Genomic DNA, 23,259 nt, shown 5'->3' on the forward strand with positions numbered 1-23,259 from the left:
GCGCCCCTGACGCTGTAGCAGGCCACTGCCGACCCACACCTCTGCTGGAAACTCCTGGACACTCACTGGCAAGTCTGGTTCAGTCTCTTGTGCGGTCACTGCTCCTTTCTCCTGGGTCCTGGTGCATACAAGGTTTTGTTTGTGCCCTCCAAGAGTCTGTTTCCCCAGTCTTTTGTATGTTCTGGCACCTCTATGGTGGGGTTAATGGCAACCTCCTCCAAGAGGGCTTATGCCATACCCAGGTCTGCTGTACCCAGAGCCCCTGCCTCTGAGGCAGGCCACTGCTGACCCATACCTCCACAGGAGACATTAAAACACTCAAAGGCAGGTCTGGCTCAGTCTCTATAGGGTCTCCTGGTGTGCACACGGTTTTGTTTGAGCCCTCCGAGCATCTCTGATGGCTATGGGGTTTGATTCTAAATGCGATTTTGCCCCTCCTACCATCTTGCTGGGGCTTCTCCTTTACCCTTGGACGTGGGGTATTTTTTTTTGGTGGGATCCAACATTGTCCAAGCCAGGCTTCAGCAATATGTGAACCGTGAACTTCCAGATGTTCAAGCTGGTTTTAGAAAAGGCAGAGGAACCAGAGATCAAATTGCTAACATCTTCTAGATCATCAAAAAAGCAAGAGAGTTCCAGAAAAACATCTATTTCTGCTTTATTGACTATGCCAAAGCCTTTGACTGTGTAGATCACAATAAACTGTGGAAAATTCTGAAAGAGATGGGAATACCAGACCACCTGACCTGCCTCTTGAGAAACCTGTATACAGATAAGGAAGCAACAATTAGAACTGGACATGGAACAACAGACTGGGTCCAAATAGGAGAAGGAGTACGTCAAGGCTGTATATTGTCATCCTGCTTATTTAACTTCTATGCAGAGTACATCATGAGAAACGCTGGACTGAAAGAAACACAAGCTGGAATCAAGATTGCCGGGAGAAATATCAATAACCTCAGATATGAAAATGACACCACCCTTATGGCAGAAAGTGAAGAAGAACTAAAGAGCCTCTTGATGAAAGTGAAAGAGGAGAATGAAAAAGTTGGCTTAAAGCTCAACGTTCAGAAAACTAAGATCATGACATCCGGGCCTATCACTTCATGGCAAATAGATAGGGAAACAGTGGAAACAGTGTCAGACTTTATTTTTCTGGGCTCTGAAATCACTGCAGATGGTGATTGCAGCCATGGAATTAAAAGATGCTTGCTCCTTGAAAGGAAAGTTATGACCAAACTAGACAGCATATTAAAAAGCAGAGACATTACTTTGCCAACAAAGGTCCGTCTAGTCAATGCTATGGTTTTTCCAGTAGTCATGTATGGATGTGAGAGTTGGACTATAAAGAAGGCTGAGCACAGAAGAATTGATGCTTTTGAACTGTGGTGTTGGAGAAGACTCTTGAGAGTTCCTTGGACTCCAAGGAGATCCAACCAGTCCATTCTAAAGGAGATCAGTCCTGGGTGTTCATTGGAGGGCCTGATGTTGAAGCTGAAACTCCAATACTTTGGCCACCTGATGTGGAGAGCTGACTCATTTGGAAAGACCTTGATGCTGGGAAAGATTGAGGGCAGGAGGAGAGAGGATAACAGAGGATGAGATGGCTGGATGGCACCACCAACACAATGGACATGGGTTTGGGTAGACTTTGGGAGTTGGTGATGGACAGGGAGGCCTGGTGTACTGCGGTTCATGGGGTCACAAAAAGTCAGACACGACCGAGTGACTGAACTGAACTGAACATTCTCCTGTCAACAGTTATTCAGCAGCAAGTTGTAATTTTGGAGTTCTCTCAGGAGAAGATCTGGACTATAAAGAAGGCTGAGCGCAGAAGAATCAATGCTTTTGAACTGTGGGGTTGGAGAAGATTCTTGAGAGTCCCTTGGACTGCAAGGAGATCAAACCAGGCAATCTCAAAGGAAATCACTCTTGAATATTCATTGTAAGAACTGATGCTGAAGCTGAACCTCCAATACTTTGGCCACCTGATGTGAAGAACTGACTTACTGGAAAAGACCCTGATGCTGAGAAAGATTGAGGGCAGGAGGAGAGGGGACGACAGACGATGAGATGGCTGGATGGCATCACCAAATCGATGGACATGGGTTTGAGCAAGCTTCAGGAGTTGGTGATGGACGGGGAAGCCTGGCGTGCTGCAGTCCATGGGGTTGCAAAGAGTTGGACACAACTGAGCAACTGAATTGAACTGAGAGTCATTTTAAATAAACAAACATCAGTGATATTTTCTACATTCTCAGTATCAAGTTTGAAATTAAATTTAAAATGTTCATACCCAAAATAGTAATAAATCTATAAAATAACTAGCAATAAATTTAACAAAGTAGATTTCTATGGGAATATTATAAAGCAAGGCAGGACAAAAATATCACCAAATAAACAGGAGGCACATTCGTGGAAGATAAGATTTAATATCATTTAAAAAAGATCAATCCTTTCTAAATCAGTATGTAAATTTAATATAATTCTGATTTTTTAATAAATAGCAATGTGAATCAAGGCATATATACATGTATATATCTATATAGATAACAGAATTATGTACACCCAGACAGCAAATTAAAAAGCAGAGATATCATTTTGCCAACAAAATGATACCACCAGGTCCATATAGTGAAAGCTGTAATTTTTCCAGTAGTCACGTACAGATGTGAGAGTTGGACCATAAAGAAAGCTGAGTGCTGAAGAATTGATGCTTTTGAATTGTGGTGCTGGAGAAGACTCTTGAGAGTCCCTTGGACTGCCACGAGATCAAACCATTCAATCCTAAAGGAAATCAGCGCTGAATACTCATTGAAAGGACTGTTGCTGAAGCTGAAACTCCAATACTTTGGCCCCCTGATGCAAAGATCTGACTCATTGGAAAAGACCTTGATGCTGGGAAAGATTGAGGGCAGGAGGAGAAGGTGGTGACAGAGGATGAGATGGTTGGATGGCATCACTGACTCAGTGGACATGAGTTTGAGCAAAGTCCAGGAGATAGTGAAGGACAGTTTCCTGGCACACTCCAGTCCATAGGATCTCAAAGAGTGGGACACGACTTAGTGACTGAACAACAACAACAAAGAACTTGAAATACTCTAATTAATCCAACAATACGGGATTTTTAAAATAGGTTTGGGGTACATACATGTGATTAGGTATTTTGAAGTCATTTTATTTTGAAAAATACTATATGCCATAAGGAACTGGTCATAAAATAATAGTAAGCTAAATAGCCAAGCTAAAACATACATAAAACTCAGAAACTTTGAAAGAAAATATATGAATATCTATCAATCATCTTTAAGACATGAAAGTGATAGGTAATTTTTTAAACACTCTTCTTTACTTTTTCACATTTTCTACAATGAGTATATACTGTTTTAAATCAGGAAAGTGATTAATGTTATTTTTTTTTAATGAGTGTTCCTGCTCTGAGAAGGAATTTAACCCACTACATGCACATTTCTGTGTGTTTGTATCTCCTCCACATGTAATTGTGTCATTCTGTCCCAACACAAGGTGCTAATGGGCATGCCCTATGGAAGTATTCCCAGAAAGACGGTGCCTCGGGCTGAGGAAGAAAAAGCCATGGATTTTTCTGTTCTTTGGGATTTTGAGGTACCATTGCCAATGTGCACAATGTTGTGAATGTGGATAAGTGTTGAAATGTTTAATTATTGGAAAGCCAGTGCTTCAACCAGTGGGATCTCAGCACTGTGCAGAATAAGCTAGCCAACCATGTCCACCTAGGTCCCTTTCATGGGTCTTTCCATCACACATCCTGATGCACACAAGTTCCCCATGAGGTCACTGCTCCCCCCATTCTGCCAGATCTATGTAAGGCAATCTTGCAGGATGGTTTTATCTCATTATAACCCAGTAAGACCCCAGGGCTATTGCCAGTCCAACCTTTCCCCAAGCTTCACTTGACATCTTCAACTAAGTATCAAATTTGCTTCTCAAATTCAACAGCTATCCAACCAAACTCACATCATCTTTTCTCATCTCTTTTATGGGAACCACCAGTCATCCAGTCATTCAAGTCTGAAACCTGAAAGTCATCCCACATTTTTCTGTCATCACTACCACCCCTCACATCCAACAAATCACTAAATCTGAGCCTGTCTACTAAATATTTCTTAGTCTCCTTTTCTCTTTCCCTTGGACCTCTGCTCTGAATAACACTGTACCAAGATCACTGTCAGAATCTTCTGCCTGTGCTCCCAGCCTTTTCTTGGCTCCTCACATCTCCATTCCCTCTGCTGCCAGGGACCTTTCTAAAATACAAACGTGACCCTGTGACTCCCCATGGTCGATATTCATTCATTCCCATTCCCAGTTGGAATAAAACCGAGTGTTCTGAATTGGGTTTACAAAAGAATTGTTCATGACCCAGTTGCCCTCTATCTTGCCAGTCCCAGTCTGTCTACAACCTCATATTTTGTGTCGCAATATTATCAACTTGGGGGGAAGTCCAGTGCCCCGTGCCTTTGCTCAGGGTCCTGTGCCCATCCCTCCCTCAGAAAAGTGTGAAAGTGAGTTGGAGTATTTTTTTCAAGTTATTTGGAAAGGAGTGTTTCAAATAATTACTATACCACTAAGAATTGCATACTATTGCTACTATATGTGGGTTTCCCTGGTGGCTCAGCAGTAAAGAATCCACCTGCAATGCAGGAGACCCGGGTTTGATCCCTGGGTCAGGAAGATCCTCTGGAGAAGGAAATAGCAACCCACTCCAGTATTCTTGCCTGGGAAATCCCATGAACAGAGGAGCCTGGCGGGCTACACTCCATGGGGTCACAAGAGTCAGACACGACTTTAGCAACTGAGCGTGCACATGCCACCGCCGCTACTATATGCTGCTACCGAGAATTTCCTTTATTCTTTCTTTAAAGATATTTATTTATTCATTTATTTATTTTTAGCTACTCTGGGTCTTCCTTGTTGTGTGCAGGCTTTCTCTAGTTGCAGCAAATGGGGACTACTTTCTAATTCTGATGCACAAGCTTCTTATTTGCGGTGGCTTCCCTTGTTAGCTCAGTTGGTAAAGAATCCGCCTGCAATGCAGGAGACCCCGGTCTGATTCCTGTGTCATAAAGATCTGCTGGAGAAGGGATAGGCTACCCACTCCAGTATTCTTGGGCTTTCCTGGTGGCTCAGCTGGTAAAGAATCCACCTGCAACGAGGGAGATTTGGGTTCAATCCCTGGGTTGGGAAGATCCCCTGGAGAAGAGAAAGTGTTCTGGCCTGGAGAATTCCAGGGACTGTATTAGTCCATGGAGTTGCAAAGAGTTGGACATGACTGAGCAGCTTTCACTCTCTTGTTGCAGAGCACAAGCTCCAGGCACATAGGTTCAGACTTAGTTGCCCCATGGCACGTGGAATCTTCCCAGACCAGAGATCTAATCCACATCCCCTGCATTGGCAGGAGGATTCTTAACAACTAGACCATCAGGAAAATCCTTCTTTATTCTTTATTTCACCCAAGAACCCTTGTTGAAATGTCCTATCCGCCCCAAACCAACAATTTTTTCAGCAATAATCCTACATTGTATTGTTGTTGTTGCCAAGGATAAATTTTTATATTTCAAGTAAAAATAGAAATTTTGGAAAACATACATCCATCACCATGACAATGGCAGTTTCTCAGTAGTTAAATACTTTTCTGATGAGATCAATGGAGATGTTAACAATGTGATTTTGTGGAGTCCAATGGTTAAGACTCTGCTTCCACTTCAGGGGCACAGGTTCAATCCCTGGTCAGGAAACTAAAGATCCCACATGCCATGAGGCACAGCCAAAGCTAAAACACAAGAGAAATTTTCTTATACATTGCTTGTATAAGAAATGTGTTGACATTTGGTGTATGTTCATAACTCAGTGAACTTTCCAGATGACCAATACAAAATGATGTGTGAGTGAAAGATCCCACATCTTGATAGTAAAAGATAGAGCAATTGATTTTTTAAACTTTATATTTTGAGATAACTTTAAACTTATAGAAGAGTTGCATAAATATTACAGAGAGTTCCCATATACCGCTCACCCATTCACTATGATATCCATAGAACAATCATCAAAACTAAGAAATTAATCTTCATCCAGTATTATTAACTGAAATACTGTATTTATTTGGATTTCACCCATTTTTCCACTAATGTTCTTTTTCTGTCCCAGGACCCAATTCAAAATCTCACATTGATTTGTCAAGTCTCTTTACTCTCCTCCAACCTGTGACTATTCTCCATCTTTCAGTGACCTTGACACATTTGAATAGCTGATCAGTTGTTTTTGGAAAATGCCCCTGAATTTGGGTTTGTCTGATGTTTTCTCATGATTGTATTAAGGTTATGCATCATTGGGAAGGATACCACAAAGGTAATGTGACTTTCTCAGGGTGTCAAATCACAGTTACATTATGTTGAGCTCTTGGTTAAAGTGGTATCTGCCAGAGTTCTCTACTGTAAAGTGAGTATTTTTCCCTTTTCAATTACTTAGTACTTGAGGGAGAGCAATGGATCTTAAGGTATAAAAAGTTCATTATATGATTCATATTCCACATGATAGCTAACTTTTAAGAACTAGTTATGGGGTTGTGGTAAAATATCAAAGAAGAAATAGTCACAAGTATATGAAAAATACTATTAAAATTTGGCTCCTCTCTCCAACTACACATCTGTGTGGAGCCAGAATAATCCCATGTCTTATGTTCAGCAAAGATACAAAAGAAGTGCTAAAATTCTAGGTTAATATTATACCTAAATACACCTAAAAATTACACTTAAAGTCAATTATGTGCTTGTGCTTTTGTGCTTAGTCTCTCAGTCATGCCTGACTCTTGGCGACCCCATGGACTGTAGCCCACCAGGCTCCTTTGTCCATGGGGATTCTCCAGGCAAGAATACTGGAGTGGGTTGCCATGCCCTCCTCCAGGAAAGTAAATTATACCCAGAACCAAACTGAAATTAAAACTCAGGTTAGATTGTGAGCTTTATCACACAGTTTTCTTTAGAAGTTTTGAGACACTGAGAAAGTTCATGGATTTCCATCTAGTTCCAGAGTGTTAAATTAAGACCCTGGGTACAGGAGGCAGAGCGGAGGGGAGCTTGGAGTGGTGTGTGCAGGAACACACAGACACACACACACAAACATCCCTCATCCCTCATTCATCCCAAATGTTAACCATAATCTCCTCCCCCTTCTGTATCTCCGTGTCCTCTGTACTCAGTGTAATGGAGAAATAGAAGGGGAAAGGAAAGAGGGGAGAATGGAGACCTGCACAGACTCTGGAGCAAACCAGGGGAGTGAAGGGAAGAAGAAGAATGTCCAGAGCCCTTCCTTCCTCCCTTCCAGCTCCCATCATACCTCTGAAAAAGAAACCCCAGGTCGGACAGGAGGGTCTGATGACTGTCACTCTAAGCTCACTAACCCAGATCATTTGCTTTGCTGACGCCCAGGGCTACATGAAGTATTCTGCTCTCTTCTATGGCTACTACAACAACCAGAGGACCATCGGGTGGCTGAGGTACAGGTTGCCCATGGCTTACTTCATGGTGGGGGTCAGCGTGTTCAGCTACAGTCTGATGATCGTCATTAGATCGTAAGTATGATTATCTCATTTACAGGCATTTAATCTTCCCACAAACAGCCCACTCCTATGGTCACACTGTGCCTACTTACCGTCTTCTCAAGGATTTAGAGAGAAAACAAGGAAATAAATAAAGCAAATGCAGATTGTCATATGAGGCATGAAAGATGTATACAGCTTAATGTGGGACGTTCTGGAAAATGGGATAGACACTCCTTTAGAAGAAGCTGGCACAGCACTTTAGACAAAGCAAGAGCATGTGCAAAGGCCCTGAGGCAGTGAATATCCTACTGGGCCCCCAAAACGGTCAAAAAGCCAATGTAGGGCTTCCCTAGTGCCTACATGGTAAAAAATCTGCCTGCCAGTGCAGGAAGCACAGATTCAATCTCTGATCCAGGAAGATCCTACCAGACATGGAGCAGCTAAGCCGTGCGCCACAACTATTGAACCTGCACTCTAGGCCCTGGAAGCCACAACTACTGAAGCCCGCATGCCCAGACCCCATGCTCTGCAACAAGAGAAACCACTGCAATCGCAGCAAAGAGTAGGCCCTGCTGTCTACAACCAGAGAAGGCCCACAGAGTGAGGAAGACTCGGGACAGCCATAAATAAACACATACAAATGATTAAAATCTTAAAAAAAATAAAACAGTATGGCTTGAAGAGGAACATGGTACCTGGTAAGGAAATGCTGGAGAAGTTTTCGAGGCCTGTTTCTGTTTTCCTCAGAGCCTGGCTTCCTCAGAAAAACCCTCTGCTGTAAGCTCACGTGAGAGCTGAGGCGGCACTTACGAAGATACAACAATGAGGCTAAACCAGCGTATGTGGCAGTGGCTAACCTTGGTGTCCTCTCCGACCCCAACTCTGCTTTTCTCTGTGGTCAGAAATGGCGCTTTAATACATTTGTGCGTCCTAATTCATATTCTCTGAAGAAAAAAACTTGGCTTACCCCTCCGGATTGCCTTCTTCTAAGTCAGGGGATCCCAGTCCACACAGGCTGTGCAAGATGGGGGCACAGTCTGTGCACAGACCTGACCACCAGGCCCCCCCTTCAGCAGGGCCACCGGAGGTCACTTATCCTGGAAGAGCAGAGCAGCTGTGTATGCAGTAGAAGCGGAGAGCCCTTGAAGCCCGGCCAGGACCCCCGCAAGGCGATGGATGGGCACAGCTGGGTTTTCTATCTCGTCCACTCGGAGGAAAATGCTGCTGTTCATGAGAGCCTGTCTGCCATGAGACAGTGACCACTACATGACATGTGGCTACCCAGCTGTATCAAGCAAAAGGAAAAAAAACAAGGGGGCAGGCGAGACAGGGTTGGTTTTATTCTTAGCGCTGACATTGTTACATTTTTCCCAGCAAAGTGTAAGGATATGGAATGTTTCCCTGTTGAACCAAAAAGCTAACTAAGGCAACCAGGCCCCTGAAACAGCAAATCCCAAAAGCCAACATGTCAGACAGAGTCAGAGAGAAGCAAACCCCCCATTGCATATGATGGAACCCCTGCCTGGGATTCCGTGGTTCTCCCAGGGTGGATTTCCAGGAAGCACAAAAAGAGAATGAGGACAGGGAGGTTGAAATAGGGGGCTATTAAAGCAGCTCCAAGGTACTTTCCTCCAAGCTTGCTTAAAAAAAGGATGTGTGCATGATCTGGCTGTAATACCAACTGCCTCAGGGCTTATTGAATTTTATATCAGAAAAATATAATTTTTATCCAAGAAAATAGATGAATTAGAAGGGGATGTTCTTGAATTTATGGTTGCTAGGGGGAAGGATGAGGGGAAGGGATAGTTAGGGAGATAGACATCTACACACTGCTATATTTAAAATGAATAACCAACAAGGAACAACTGAGAACTCTGCTCACTGTTATATGGCAGCCTGGATGGGAGGAGAGTTCAAGGGAGAAGGGATACATGTATATGTTTATATATAGCTGAGTCCCTTTGCTGTTCACCTGAAACTATCACAATATTTTTAATTGGCTATACCCCAATGAAAGCGAAAGTGAAATTTGCCCAGTTGTGTCCAACTGTTTGTGATTCCATGTCACAAAGGCTCTATACAGTCCATGGAATTCTCCAGGCCAGACTACTGGAGTGGGTACCCTTTCCCTTCTCCAGGGGATCTTCCTAACCCAATAAAATACCCCAACAGAAAAGTTTAAAAATAAAAAAATACATGTGCAAAGAAGTAATGGAAATAAATTTTAAAAAAGGAAGGGATGTTCTCTGTGAGAAGAGTTCTAAAACATTGGCAAGTGAGTGAAGTCACAAAAATTTAGACGTCAGGGTAGAAAACATGGTTATGTGTCCTATACCCATGCTGGATTCTTGTTATCCAACTGACTCCGTGTATGCTCACAGGGCACTCTGACTTTGAGGGGAAGGTGCTCTGGCTGTCAGTAGCCTGACTCAAATCTGTCTTAGCTCTTTTCCTTCACTGGATATCTGCCACCTGTGCCCAAGACTGGGCTGACACAGCAGACACGGAGCAGACCTAACGACAGCGGTCTGTGCCCTGCAGGATGGCCAGCAACAACCAGGGCAGCACGAGCGAGGGGGAGAGTGATAACTTCACATTCAGCTTCAAGATGTTCACCAGCTGGGACTACCTGATTGGGAATTCAGAGACTGCTGACAACAAATATGCCTCCATCACCACCAGCTTCAAGGTAGTCACCTCAGGGCCGTTCCCACTTCCTGGGGAACTCGGAGTCCCTCCGGTCACTGGGAGAGTTCTCCCAGCCGGGGCATGGGAAACAAGATCCCCATTTAGTTTGTGGTAAGAGCTTTCCCTGAAGTGGGAGCCTAGCTCTCAAGCCTTCAAGAAAGAATGCTCATGGGTGATACTCACCATCTGTTTCTTAATACGGTTGAGAATCATGGATACTGGGCCCTGCTTCTTTCCTCTCAGAACTGCTTTCTGCAGGAGGAAGTGAAAGGACTCACTTGGGGCAGCTGTTCTCAACTTTTACACAGATTTGCATGATCTGAGGTGCTTTAAAAAATCTTCTGGGCCCCACCCCCAGAGATTCTCATATAATGGGTCTAAGGTGGGGTCCTGGCACTGGTTTTTTTAAAAACTTCCCCAGGCAATTAGAACACCCACAGAGAGTTGAGAACCCTGGTTTGGGGGTGTGGGAATAAAGGAATCAGTTAAATGTATAATTCCACACTTAATTATCTTATTAATTTGCTCACAAGAGAGATGTGAGGTGGCCTACAGAATAAAGAACAAAAACAAGCCTGAGGGTAAGCAGTTGGAATGAAGGGGGAAGCACTGCACATCTCAGTTTTTCCCTCCATGACCGTGTATACCACTCAGGGTCCTTTACTTTTAATTGAAGTATATTTGATTTACAACGTTGCGTTAGTTTCTGTTGTACAGAAAAGTGATTCAATTATACATATATATTCATTTTCATATTCTTTTCCATTATAGGTTATTATAAGAAATTGAATACGATTCCCTATGCTATACAGTAGGACCTTGCTGTTTATCTATTTTATATATAACAGTAGTTTGCATCTACTAGTCCCAAACTCCTAATTTATCCCCCTGCTATCTCCTTTAGTAAACATAAGTTTGTTTTCTAAGTCTGTGCGTCTGTTTCTGTTTTGAGGAAAAAAAAGTTCATTTTTATCATTTTTTAGACTCCACATATAAACAGTATCATGACATTTGTCTGTCTCTGATTTACTTCACTTTCTATGATAATCTCTGGATCCATCCATGTTGCTGCAAATGGCACTATTTCATTCTTTTTTATGGCTTTTTAAATTTTCATCCTTTTTAATATATAATTTTTCATATGTACCACATCTTCTTTATTCATTCATCTGTGAATGGACTCTTAGGTTGCTTCCTTGTCTTCGCTATTGTAAATAGTGCTGCTTTGAACATTGGGATGCTTATATCTTTTTTAATTAGAGTTTTCATGTTTTCCAAATATATGCCCAAGAGTGGGATTGCTGGATCATGTGGTAGTTCTACTTTTAGTTTTACTGTTCTCCATAGTGACAGCTCCCAGGTAGCCAATGCAGGAGACATAAGAGATGTGGGTTTGATCCCAGGGTCAGGAAGAGCCCCTGGAGGAGGACATGGCAACCCACTCCAGTATTCTTGCCTGCAGAATCCCTTGCACAGAGGAGCCTGGAGGGCTACAGTCCATAGAGTCACAAAGAGTCAGGCACGACTGAAGTAACTTAGCGTGCATGCATATAGTGGCTGCAACCACTTACATTCCCACCAACAGTGTAGGAGGCTTCCCTTTTCTCCACACCCTCTCCAAAATTTGTTATTTTCTCCCATTCTGTAGGTTGTCTTTTTTTTTTTATGGTTTCCTTTGCTGTGCAAAAGCTTATAAGTTTGATTAGGCCCCATTTATTTGTTTTGTTATTTTTATTGCCTTAAGAGAAGGAAGGAGATTTTTCAATCAACTAACAGTTATTGTGTTCAGGTTCAGCTTCAACTAACTCATCAGGCAGTTAAAATACATTAATGTACACAGTGCTCACAACATGTGCCCTGTTATATATTATTCAGAGGAGAAGCCTTCTCCTTCCTAGATGTTCAAAGTGCTTCATAGGCATTGACCTGCTTGGCCTCTCTCTAGTAGTCCTGGAGGAAGGGTCAAAAACCCTGTTGACCCCTACCCTGCCCTTAGATGCTCCATCACAGGCTCCCCATTGCTGTGGACGGGAGAACTGAGCCAGCTCCCTGCTCCAACAACCACCAAACCTAGAGGACTCTGGGGTTCATGACTCAAGCCCTGTCCCTGGTGGGTTTACCTGCCTTCTGCAAGCAACAACTGGTATCAGTGGGCAGCAGCCCATTCTCCTCCCAGAAGGGCCAAGAGAGAGGAGAGGGAAGAAGACAAGACCATCAAGCACTGCTGTGGTGTAGATCTGACCCCTGTAAGGTCCTGGAGTAACAAAGTCTGACTGATCAGACAGGGGAAGCATTGGACTATCAAGAACTCTGAATGGTTTCAAAGAAGACATACAGATGGCCAGCAGGCACATGAAAAGATGTTCAACATTGCTAATTAATAGGGAAATGCAAATCAAAACTACAATGAGGTGTCACCTCACACCAGTTAGAGTGGCCATCATGAAAAAATCTACAAATAACAAATGCTGGAGAGGGTATGGAGAAAAGGGAACCCTCCTTCACTGTTGGTGGGGATGTAAGTTGGTATAGCCACTATTGAAAACAGTATAGATGTTCCTCAGAAAACTAAAAGTAGAATTACGATATGATCCAGCATCCCACTCCTGGCCATATAGCCAGACAAAACTGTAATTCAAAAAGATACATGCACTACTGTGTTCATAGAAGCACTATTCACATTAGCCAATATATGGAAACATCTGACTGTCCAACTATAGGTGAATGGATAAAGAAGATGTAATATATACACATACTACTTGGTCATAAAAAAGAATGAAATAATGCCATTTGCAGCAACATGGATGCAACCAGAGATTATCATGCTAAGTCAAGTCAGAAAGAGAAAAATACCATATGAGATCTCTTATATGTGGAGTCTAACATATGACACAAATGAACCTACCTATGAAACAGAAACAGACTCACAGACGTGGAGAACAGACTTGTGGTTCCAAGGGGGAGGGGGCTAAGGGAGGGGGTAGAGTAGGAGTTCAGGTTTAGCAGATGTAAGCTTTTATATATGGAATAGATAAACAACAAGGTCCTACTGTATAGCCTAGAGAACTATATTCAATTTCCTGTGATAAACAATATTGGAAAGAATGTTTTTCTAAAAAGGAATGTATACATATTTAACTGAATCACTTTGGTGTGCAGTTGTAATTAATACAACATTGTAGATCATATATAACTTTGAAAAAGTAAAGAAAGATCTCCTTCCAGGACTTTTGTGTCCAGGGGACCTCGTTTTCCACCCTTATTCTGCCACATAATAATTGTGCCACATTCTAATTTCACATACTATAAAAAACGTACTAATGCAGGGTATGAGTTTAATAATAAAAAATCTATTGTATTTGTATACACTAGCAGCAAACAATTAGAAAGCAATTTCATTCCATTTATAATAAAATGACACCAAGTACAATAAAATGACATAAAGTATAAAAAATTCCAAGGAATGGATTTCACACACCAAAAGAAGTGTGCAAAGCTGCCTACACCAAAAAAGTATAAAACATTGCTGAAAGGAATTAATAGACTCTAAATAAATGGAGAACTATACCATGCCCATGGATTAGAACAGGGATCAACAAACTATAGCCCTGGGTGCAAATCCAGCCTGCTGTCTATTTTTATAAATAACATTTTATTGAAATAAAGTCATGTCCATTTATTATATATTGTCTATAGTTGCTTTCATGCTACAGCGACACAGTTAAGTAGTTACGAAAGACACCATGTGGCCTGCAAAACCAAAACTATTCACTTTCTGATTTTTTTATAGAAAAAAGTTTGGCCAGAACTTTTTTATAGAAAAAGCCAGCCCCTGGCTTAGAAGACTCGACATTTTAAGATTCAATTTTAATCTATTTGATGATGTAGATTTAAAACAATCCCAATGGCTTAGAAAAATCTCTCTGGGCATTAGTATCTATAATGTGGGTAATAACGGTAACTACTATTGGTTTGCTGTTGGGACTAAGAAGAATAATGCATGGAAAGCATTTAGCACTGCAGCTGACATACAGTAAGTTTCCAATAAATCTAAGCTTTTGTCATTACATGTACCGAAATAGCAGTAACAACAAAAAATGTAATTTTTTAAGATTCCTTTTTTTCCTTCCAGTTCTATTGAAATACAATTGAAAGAGAGCACCATATAAGTTTAAGTTGTACAGCATAATGCTTTGACTTACATCATGAAATGATTAACACAATAAGTTTAGTGAACATCCATCATCTCATATAGATACAAAGTTAAAGAAAAAGATTTTCCTTGTAATGAGAACTTAGGATTTACTCTCTTAACAACTTTCATATATAATACACAGTAGTGTTAATTAGGTTCACCATGTTGTACTTTGGGACTTCTTTATCTTATAACTAGAAGTTTGTATCTTTTGACTACCTTCATCCAGTTCTCCCTCTGCCTCCAACCCCTACCTCTGGTAACCACAAATCTGATCTCTTTTTCTATAAGTTTGTTTGTTTGTTTAAAATATAACTGACCTACAATTCAGTGTTACTTCTTGTTGTACAGCATAGTGATTCAATATTTCTATACAATTCAAAACGGTCACAGTGGTAAGTCTAGTCATAATATGTCACCAAAGATATTTGTACATTTTGTACATTTGTACATTTCATACTCATGACTCACTTATTTTGCACGTGGAAGTTTGTGCCTCTTAATCTCCCTCACCTATTCAAAGTATATTTTCTTAAAGAACTAACTCCCACAAGACAGCAATGCTCTCTACCACCCCAATTATTTAATTTCTGAAAATATAAAAAGTAGTCATCTCAGGAACCGAACGACAATTCCTTGTTATAATTCACATTTCATTTTCACCATCCAGGAGTCAATAGTGGATGAACAAGAGAGTAACAAAGAAGAAAACGTCCATCTGACAAGATTTCTCCGTGTCCTGGCCAACTTTCTCATCATCTGCTGCTTGTGTGGAAGTGGGTACCTCATTTACTTTGTGGTGAAGCGATCCCAGGAATTTTCCAAAATGCAGAATGTCAGCTGGTATGAAAGAAATGAGGTAAGATGATATACCTGCTGAAGTGAATATCCTGAAATTACCCTGTTCCTATGCCATTCATCTGGACTGTGGGACTTATTTTAAAAAGTGAAATTACATTGCTTTCAAGTCAAGTAACATGAACATCTTGAACAGTCACCTGTTATTAGGCTTTCATAGCTGGATAAAGCTGGATTCAATTAACATGTCAGTCAGCTAAGTAGCCAGTTGTCATGACATGAATTTTTAAAAAAGATGGTCCTTTCCTCGGGTCTCTACAGAGCCGTAGATCATAAGTCAGTTGTCTAGTACTGCATGGGTGTGATTCTGGGCTGCCTTTCTGTTTCACTGGTCTATTTGTTTATTCCTGCACTAATAACATATTGATAAACTGTGACTCTATAGTATGCCTTGATACCTGATAGAGTGAGTTCTCTCATCAAGATTGACAATATAACATATTAAGGTTTTATTGTGATTATGTTGAACCTATAAATCCAAGGAATTTGACATCTGTGGTAGTTGGAAAAAATGGCTACAAGTTCTTCCCATCCTTATATGCACTTTTTTTTTTTTGAAATGTGATTTTATAGCCCCTCCCATGAAGACGTGAAATCCATTTCCCAACACCTTGCCTTAGTCAGTGAAACAATAACAACCATGATACAGTTCAGTTGAGTTCAGTTGCTCAGTCATGACCGACTCTGCAACCCCATGGACTGCAGCATGCCAGGCCTCCCTGTCCATCACCACCTCCCACAGTTTACTCAAACTCATGTCCATCAAGTTGGTGATGCCATCCAACCATCTCATCCTCTGTCATCCCCTTCTCCTCTTGCCTTCAATATTTCCCAGCATTAGGGTCTTTTCCAATGAGTCAGTTCTTCTCATCAAGTGGCCAAAGTATTGGCGTTTCAGCTTCAGCATCACTCCTTCCAATGAATATTCAGGACTGATTTCCTTTAGGATGGACTGGTTTGATCTCCTTGCAGTCCAAGGGACTCTCAAGAGTCTTCTCCAACACCACAATTAAAAACATCAATTCTTTGGCGCTCAGCTTTCTTTATAGTCCAACTCTCACATCCATACATGACTACTGGAAAAACCATAGCCTTGACTAGACAGACTTTTGTTGGCAAAGTAATGTCTCTGCTTCTTAATATGCTGTCTAGGTTGGTCATAACTTTCCTTTCAAGGAGTAAGCGTCTTTTGATTTCATGGCTGCAGTCACCATCTGCAGTGATTTTGGAGCCCAGAAAAATAAAGTCTGACACTGTTTCCACTGTTTCCCCATCTATTTGCCATGAAGTGATGGGACTAGATGCCATGATCTTAGTTTTCTGAATGCTGAGCTGTAGGCCAACTTTTTCACTCTCCTCTTTCACTTTCATCAAGAGGCTCTTTAGTTCTTCTTACTTTCTGCTATAAGGGTGGTGTCATTTGCATATCTGAGGTTTTTGATATTTCTCCCGACAATCCTGATTCCAGCTTGTGCTTCTTCCAGCCCAGCGTTTCTCATGATGTACTATACATATAAGTTAAATAAGCAGGGTGACAATATACACCTTTGACGTACTCCTTTTCCTATTTGAAACCAGTCTGTTGTTCCATGTCCAGTTCTAACTGTTGCTTCCTGACCTGCATACAGGTTTCTCAAGAGGTAGGTCAGGTGATCTGGGATTCCCATCTCTTTCAGAATTTTCCACAGTTTATTGTGATCCACACAGTCAAAGGCTTTGGCATAGTCAATAAAGCAGAAATAGATGTTCTTCTGGAACTCTCTTGCTTTTTTGATGATCCAGCAAATGTGGGCAATTTGATTGGTTCCTCTGCCTTTTGAAAACCAGCTTGAACATCTGGAACTTCACGGTTCATGTATTGTTGAAGCCTGGCCTGGAGAATTTTGAGTATTACTTTACTAGCGTGTGAGATGAGTGCAATTGTATGGTAGTTTGAGCATTCTTTGGCATTGCTTTTCTTTGGGATTGGAATGAAAACTGACTTTTCCAGTCCTGTGGCCACTGCTGAGTTTTCCAAATTTGCTAGCATAGTGAGTGCAGCACTTTCACAGCATCATCTTTCAGGATTTGGAATAGCTCAACTGGAATTCCATCACCTCCACTAGCTTTGTTCGTAGTGATGCTTCCTAAGGCCCACTTGACTTCACATTCCAGGATGTCTGGCTCTAGGTGAGTGATCACACCATCATTATTATCTGGGTCATGAAGATCTTTTTTGTAAAGTTCTTGTGTGTATTCTTGCCACCTCTTCTTAATATCTTCTGCTTCTGTTAGGTCCATACCATTTCTGTCCTTTATCGAGCCCATCTTTGCATGAAATGTTCCCTTGGTACCTCTAATTTTCTTGAAGAGATCTCTAGTCTTTCCCATTCTATTGTTTTCCTCTATTTCTTTGCATTGATCACTGAGGAAGGCTTTCTTATCTCTCCTTACTATTGTTTGGAACTCTGCATTCAAATGGATATATCTTTCCTTTTCTCTTTTGCTTTTTGCTTCTCTTCTTTTCACAGCTGTTTGTAAGGCCTCCTCAGACAGCCCTTTTGCTTTTTTTTTCTTGGGGATGGTCTTGATCCCTGTCTCCTGTACAATGTCACAAATCTCCATCCATAGTTCATTAAGAACTCTGTCTATCAGATCTAGTCCCTTAAATCTATTTCTCATTTCCACTGTATAATCATAAGGGGTTTGATTTAGGTCATACCTGAATGGTCTAGTGGTTTTCCCTACTTTCTTCAATTTAAGTCTGAATTTGGCAATAAAGAGTTCATGATCTGAGCCACAGTCAGCTCCCGGTCTTGTTTTTTGCTGACTGTATAGAGCTTCTCCATCTTTGGCTGCAAAGAATACAATCAGTCTGGTTTCGGTGTTGACCATCTGGTGATGTCCATGTGTAGAGTCTTCTCTTGTGTTGTTGGAAGAGGGTGTTTGCTATGACCAGTGTGTTCTCTTGGCAAAATTCTATTAGCCTTTGCCCTGCTTAATTCTGTACTCCAAGGCCAAATTTGCCTGTTACTCCAGGTGTTTCTGGACTTCCTACTTTTGCATTCCAGTCCTCTATAATGAAAGGACATCTTTTTTGGGTGTTAGTTCTAGAAGGTCTTGTATGTCTTCATAGAACCGTTCAACTTCAGCTTCTTCAGCTTCTTCAGCATTAATGGTCAGGGCATAGACTTGGATTACCATGATACTGAATGGTTTGCCTTGGAAATGAACAGCGATCATTCTGTCATTTTTTAGATTGCATCCAAGTACTGCATTTCAGACTCTTTTGTTGACTTTGATGGCTACTCCATTTCTTGTAAGGGATTCTTGCCCACAGTAGTAGATATAAGGGTCATCTCAGTTAAATTCACCCATCCAGTCCATTTTAGTTCACTGATTCCTAAAATGTCGACATTCACTCTTGCCATCTCCTGTTTGACCACTTCCAATTTGCCTTGATTCATGGACCTAACATTCCATGTTCCTATGCAATATTGTTCTTTACAGCATCAGACCTTGCTTCCATCACCATGATACAAGCAGACTTGAAAAGTGCTTGTGTTTTGGAACTTGCTTTCTTGGGAACCTGAAATATCCATCATGTGGATGATGCCAGGCTGGCCTCCTAAATGATGAGAGACACATGGCCCACTTTTCTCATCACCCTAGGTGATAGCAGATCCACCACCAGATGTATAAATGAAAACATCAGCCATCAGCTGACTATAGATATTAATACATGAATGAACCCAGGTGAGACCAGCAGAAGAACCACCTTGCTAAGCCCAGAAAATATTACTGACCCAAAAAAGAAAGAATCTTCCTCCCATCATAAGGCAAGAAAGGATAAAAAAGGAAATGTGGAACTGGCAGGACAAATATAAAGCACAAAATCAGATAGACTTAAATATAAATGTATCAGTGATTTCAATGAATGTGAATGAATGAAAGCTATAGCTCAAAGTCAGTGATAATCAGATTGAGTTTTTTTAAAATGATATTTACACTTAATTTCTAAAACATAAAGCTATGAGAGGAATACAAAGATGCTCAAGATGAATTTTGCCTTTAATGGAATTGCCAGTCTCCTCAGGAAGCAGGTTTGGCAAGAATAAACTTTGGCACAACCAGTAATAGGCAGGAAGAATGTGATCAAATAAGATGTTTTGCATTTCAGATGTGTGACAGGTGGGAAAGCCCATGTGAGCCAGAGAGACTGGGGGATATTATGGCAAAGGCAGGAATCAAGCTGAGCATCAGACAAATGTTAGAGAAGGGCCGTGGTGGATGTGATGCCAGGATGGCTTTCTAGGTGGGAAGAACTGTGTGAGCAGGGCTGGAGGAATGAAGGTCATGAGAAGCCAACCCGAAGGTCAGTGTGAGAGGGTGGAGGGGAGTGAGCCGCAGTCCAGAAGAGCTGATCAACCTGCACTTTGATCAGCAGTTCAGGATACTCTCCGCTAGGTGGGCAGAATCAGTGGCAGAGAGAATGTTCTACTGTGGCTGGCAGTTTCATTATTCGAGTTAGGATTTTCCCAAAGTTGAAGCCAAAATTTCGTTCTTACCGGTTCTGTGCTGTCAGCTTATGACTTATCCCCTGATTCTCACAACGAAGTCCACCATCACCATTTTACACACAAAGAAACAAGAAGCTCAGAGAAATTATGTAACTTTCTCTAAATTACAAAGCCAGCAAGCAATAGAGCAGGGGCCAAAACCCAGAGAGCTGACCCCAAAGGTCACACCCCACACCACATACCTCTACTGTTGGTTTTGTTCTATGATTTCAGCTTCTGGTCTTCCATTCTCCTGAGATGAGATGACTCTTAATGATTCACAACTTTTACCAAACACAAAGCACAGTCCCATGTGTTAATTCATTTCCTTCTCAAAGATTGCTATTTTTATCAATGCTGCTGGTAACAATCATTGTGACAAGCAGTCCCAGAGCATATTGGTTCCTATGTCAGGGTCACACAGCAAGTTGTGGAGACCCCAGATGGGGCATTTCTAGAGGCAGAGGAGGGGGCAGGCAACCGGGAGATGGAGATGCTTGACCCTGAGGGTACAGAGGCGGTGGACAACCAAGTGACATTGATGACAAACTAGCCCAGCTCTCCTGACTTCCAGGTAGAAATTGTGATGTCTCTGCTTGGGATGTTTTGTCCCCCTCTGTTTGAAACTATTGCCGCCCTGGAGAATTACCACCCACGCATTGGATTGAAGTGGCAGCTGGGGCGCATCTTTGCACTCTTCCTGGGAAACCTCTACACCTTTCTCTTGGCCCTGATGGATGACATCCAGCTGAAGGTAGAGACCACAAACTTTTTCCCAATTCCTAGTATCCACCATGTTGCTTTTTTAAATATAATCATTTCCTTGTGTATGATTTATATTAAGTAAATTTTAGAAAGGTCAGAAAAATAAAATGAAGAAAAAATGTCACCAGATTCCTATGACCCAACTGTTAACGTTTTGCTTCAGTTCTTTACTGTCTTTTTCGTAGGCTATCTTTTTTCACATCTTCCTCTAGTCCTTTGATAACCTTGATATTTTGTCTGCAGCCTTTCCAGTACTGTTTCTTAGCTGCCATATGTTTACTAGCTGACAAGTGTCCATTGAAATGATAAGTGATGGTTGAGTTACCCTTTCATCCCTGCTCACCAGTTATGGCGCACCCACCAAGTCAGGCCCTGGGGGTACAGCAGACAGCAAGACACAGTCCTGTTCCAGGGGAGACAGACTCATTCATCACAGCACTCTGGGCCAGGTGCTTCAGTGGGGTTGAGCCCAGGGCAGCAGGACAGTGCACAGGAGGGGCTGCAGACCCCACCATGAGGGATCTTAGCGGACACTGGAAAAAATCAGAGGAAAGAGCTTATGCAAATAGAGAACTGTGAATTAGCTGAACAAGTGCATGAAGGGCAGGAAGTGAAAGATGAAACTGGACAAGGGTCAGATGGAGATGCTCCTCTTTCCCATGCCTCCCTCCTCATGAATTTTCCTGAGATTAACAAGAAGCTGCTGGAAGATTCTAAGCATAGTAGTGACTGGATCTGGCCCTTGCCTGCCCTCCATCTGCATCTCTCACTTCCCTCCTACCCTAATAAACTGCTTCACCCTTCTGAGCTCACATTTCCTCCTCTCTTGCCTCACTCTCCCCTCTCTTCCCCGTGTTTGACTAGTTGAGTTATCCTTCTGCAGTTTGGCTCAGATGTCCCCATGGTCCAGGAAAGAGCTCCATGGTCTGAAGTGGATTTCCTCAGTCCCCAGAGAAAATTTCCCACAGCTTTTATCACTCTGTTCTGCAAGTGTCTGTTCATCTCTCTCACTTACTACTAGACTGAGGAAGTGTAAGTATCATTTTCTAGACTGGCAATTTTCTGAGGTAAACTCTGTTCACTTCTATGTCACTCTTGTGTCTCCATTGCCTTATATGCCCAGAATAAATTAATCTCAAAATAAGAATGAATACTTGGATGGATGAGTAATAACTTAAAGAAGAAAAATTCCTGGAAAAGACCCAGGGACTTCAGCCAGTTGCCCCCGCCTCTTCTCTATAGATTGAAAGGCTGGGGAAGGCAGTTCTGGAGAGACCCTGTTAAGGGATAGGGCAGAGGCTAGATGGTAGGGTTGTGGCATATGCTGGCTTGAATTGTTCTTTCTGTAGAAACTGTTGAACCTTCCCTGGCTCTTTCCAACCCCACATCTCCATCTTCCCTTCTAGCTTTCTAATGAAGAGACGATAAAGAACATCACTCACTGGACTCTGTTTCACTACTACAACTCCTCAGGTTGGAATGAGAGTGTCCCCCGGCCCCCCCTGCACCCTGCAGATGTGCCCCGGGGTTCTTGCTGGGAGACGGCTGTGGGCATTGTGAGTAATTACGCTCTCCTGAAAAGGTGGTCCCTATTCTCAGTTCTTTGTTATCCCTTCCTTGATATTTCCATGTCTCCAAAATGTCAAGCCAGCATGTCTTAGGAAAGTTCCACCTTTTCACATTGCCCTTTTTCTCAGCGTCTCACACATTTCTCTATGTCTTCCATCTGCCAATCTATACCACTTGAATTTATTTAGAGTTTTACTGCAGATTTCACTAAAAGCCTGAGGTTCTCCACCTGGAAATCATAAATAGATAATCCTAAAAACTGGGTACAGGATTTTGTGTGTATATGCATCTCTGCATTTTTCTGTAAAGAGAATTAAAGTTTTCATTAGAAAGTCAAAAATTAACAACAACCATTTCCACTTACCCACTTTCACTACTGTCCTTGTACTTTCACGGTGCAGATTTCTAGGGCTAGTGTTCTTTGTTTTCACAGGCAGAAATCTGAAGTATTCACGGGTAACATAGGGATCAGCTGCCATCTCCTCCTCAGCTGCATCTCTTTGCATGGGGTTTCTATTCACCTGTCACTGCTGAATAATCTAATGCACCCCTAGAGCATTAGACAGAGAAGGCAATGGCACCCTACTCCAGTACTCTTGCCTGGAAAATCCCATGGATGGCGGAGCCTGGTAGGCTGCAGTCCATGGGGTCACTGAGAGCCGGACACAACTGAGCGACTTCACTTTCACTTTTCACTTTCATGCATTGGAGAAGGAAATGGCAACCCACTCCAATGTTCTTGCCTGGAGAATCCCAGGGACGGGGGAGCCTGGTGGGCTGCCGTCTATGGGGTCGCACAGAGTCGGCCACGACTGAAGCGACTTAGCAGCAGCAGAGCTTTAGAAAATAATGTTTTTAACTGAGGGTAATGAAGTCCAGTGGAAGAGGGGATTAATCACACACCCTGACAAACACTGCCTGCAGGTCCAATAGCAGATATTTTCCTGCTGCAGAGTCTGTTTCCCACGGGGTCCTGGGGGATTTTCTCTCTACTTGCTTCATGGAGGGCTAAGACTCACCACTTCTCATGTCCTCTGGTTCAGAGTACCCCATTCTCATCAAGTCCTCTT

The 23,259-nt window shown here is 42.1% G+C and overlaps 1 protein-coding gene across 1 annotated transcript in view; it reads left to right on the top strand.

Moving 5' to 3' along the window:
• The window catches only part of TMC2 (transmembrane channel like 2), a 100,248-nt gene that overhangs the window by 55,758 nt on the left and 21,231 nt on the right, over positions 1-23,259 (top strand). Inside the window, exons 8-13 of the mRNA XM_006044877.4 lie at positions 3,526-3,624; positions 7,464-7,606; positions 10,118-10,265; positions 15,130-15,318; positions 20,430-20,609; positions 22,027-22,176. Coding sequence (XP_006044939.2) covers positions 3,526-3,624; positions 7,464-7,606; positions 10,118-10,265; positions 15,130-15,318; positions 20,430-20,609; positions 22,027-22,176 — 909 coding nt within the window. The remainder of the gene's footprint in view (positions 1-3,525; positions 3,625-7,463; positions 7,607-10,117; positions 10,266-15,129; positions 15,319-20,429; positions 20,610-22,026; positions 22,177-23,259) is intronic.

The sequence above is a fragment of the Bubalus bubalis genome, chromosome 14, assembly GCF_019923935.1.
Source record: "Bubalus bubalis isolate 160015118507 breed Murrah chromosome 14, NDDB_SH_1, whole genome shotgun sequence".
Classification (NCBI taxonomy): Eukaryota; Metazoa; Chordata; class Mammalia; order Artiodactyla; family Bovidae; genus Bubalus; species Bubalus bubalis.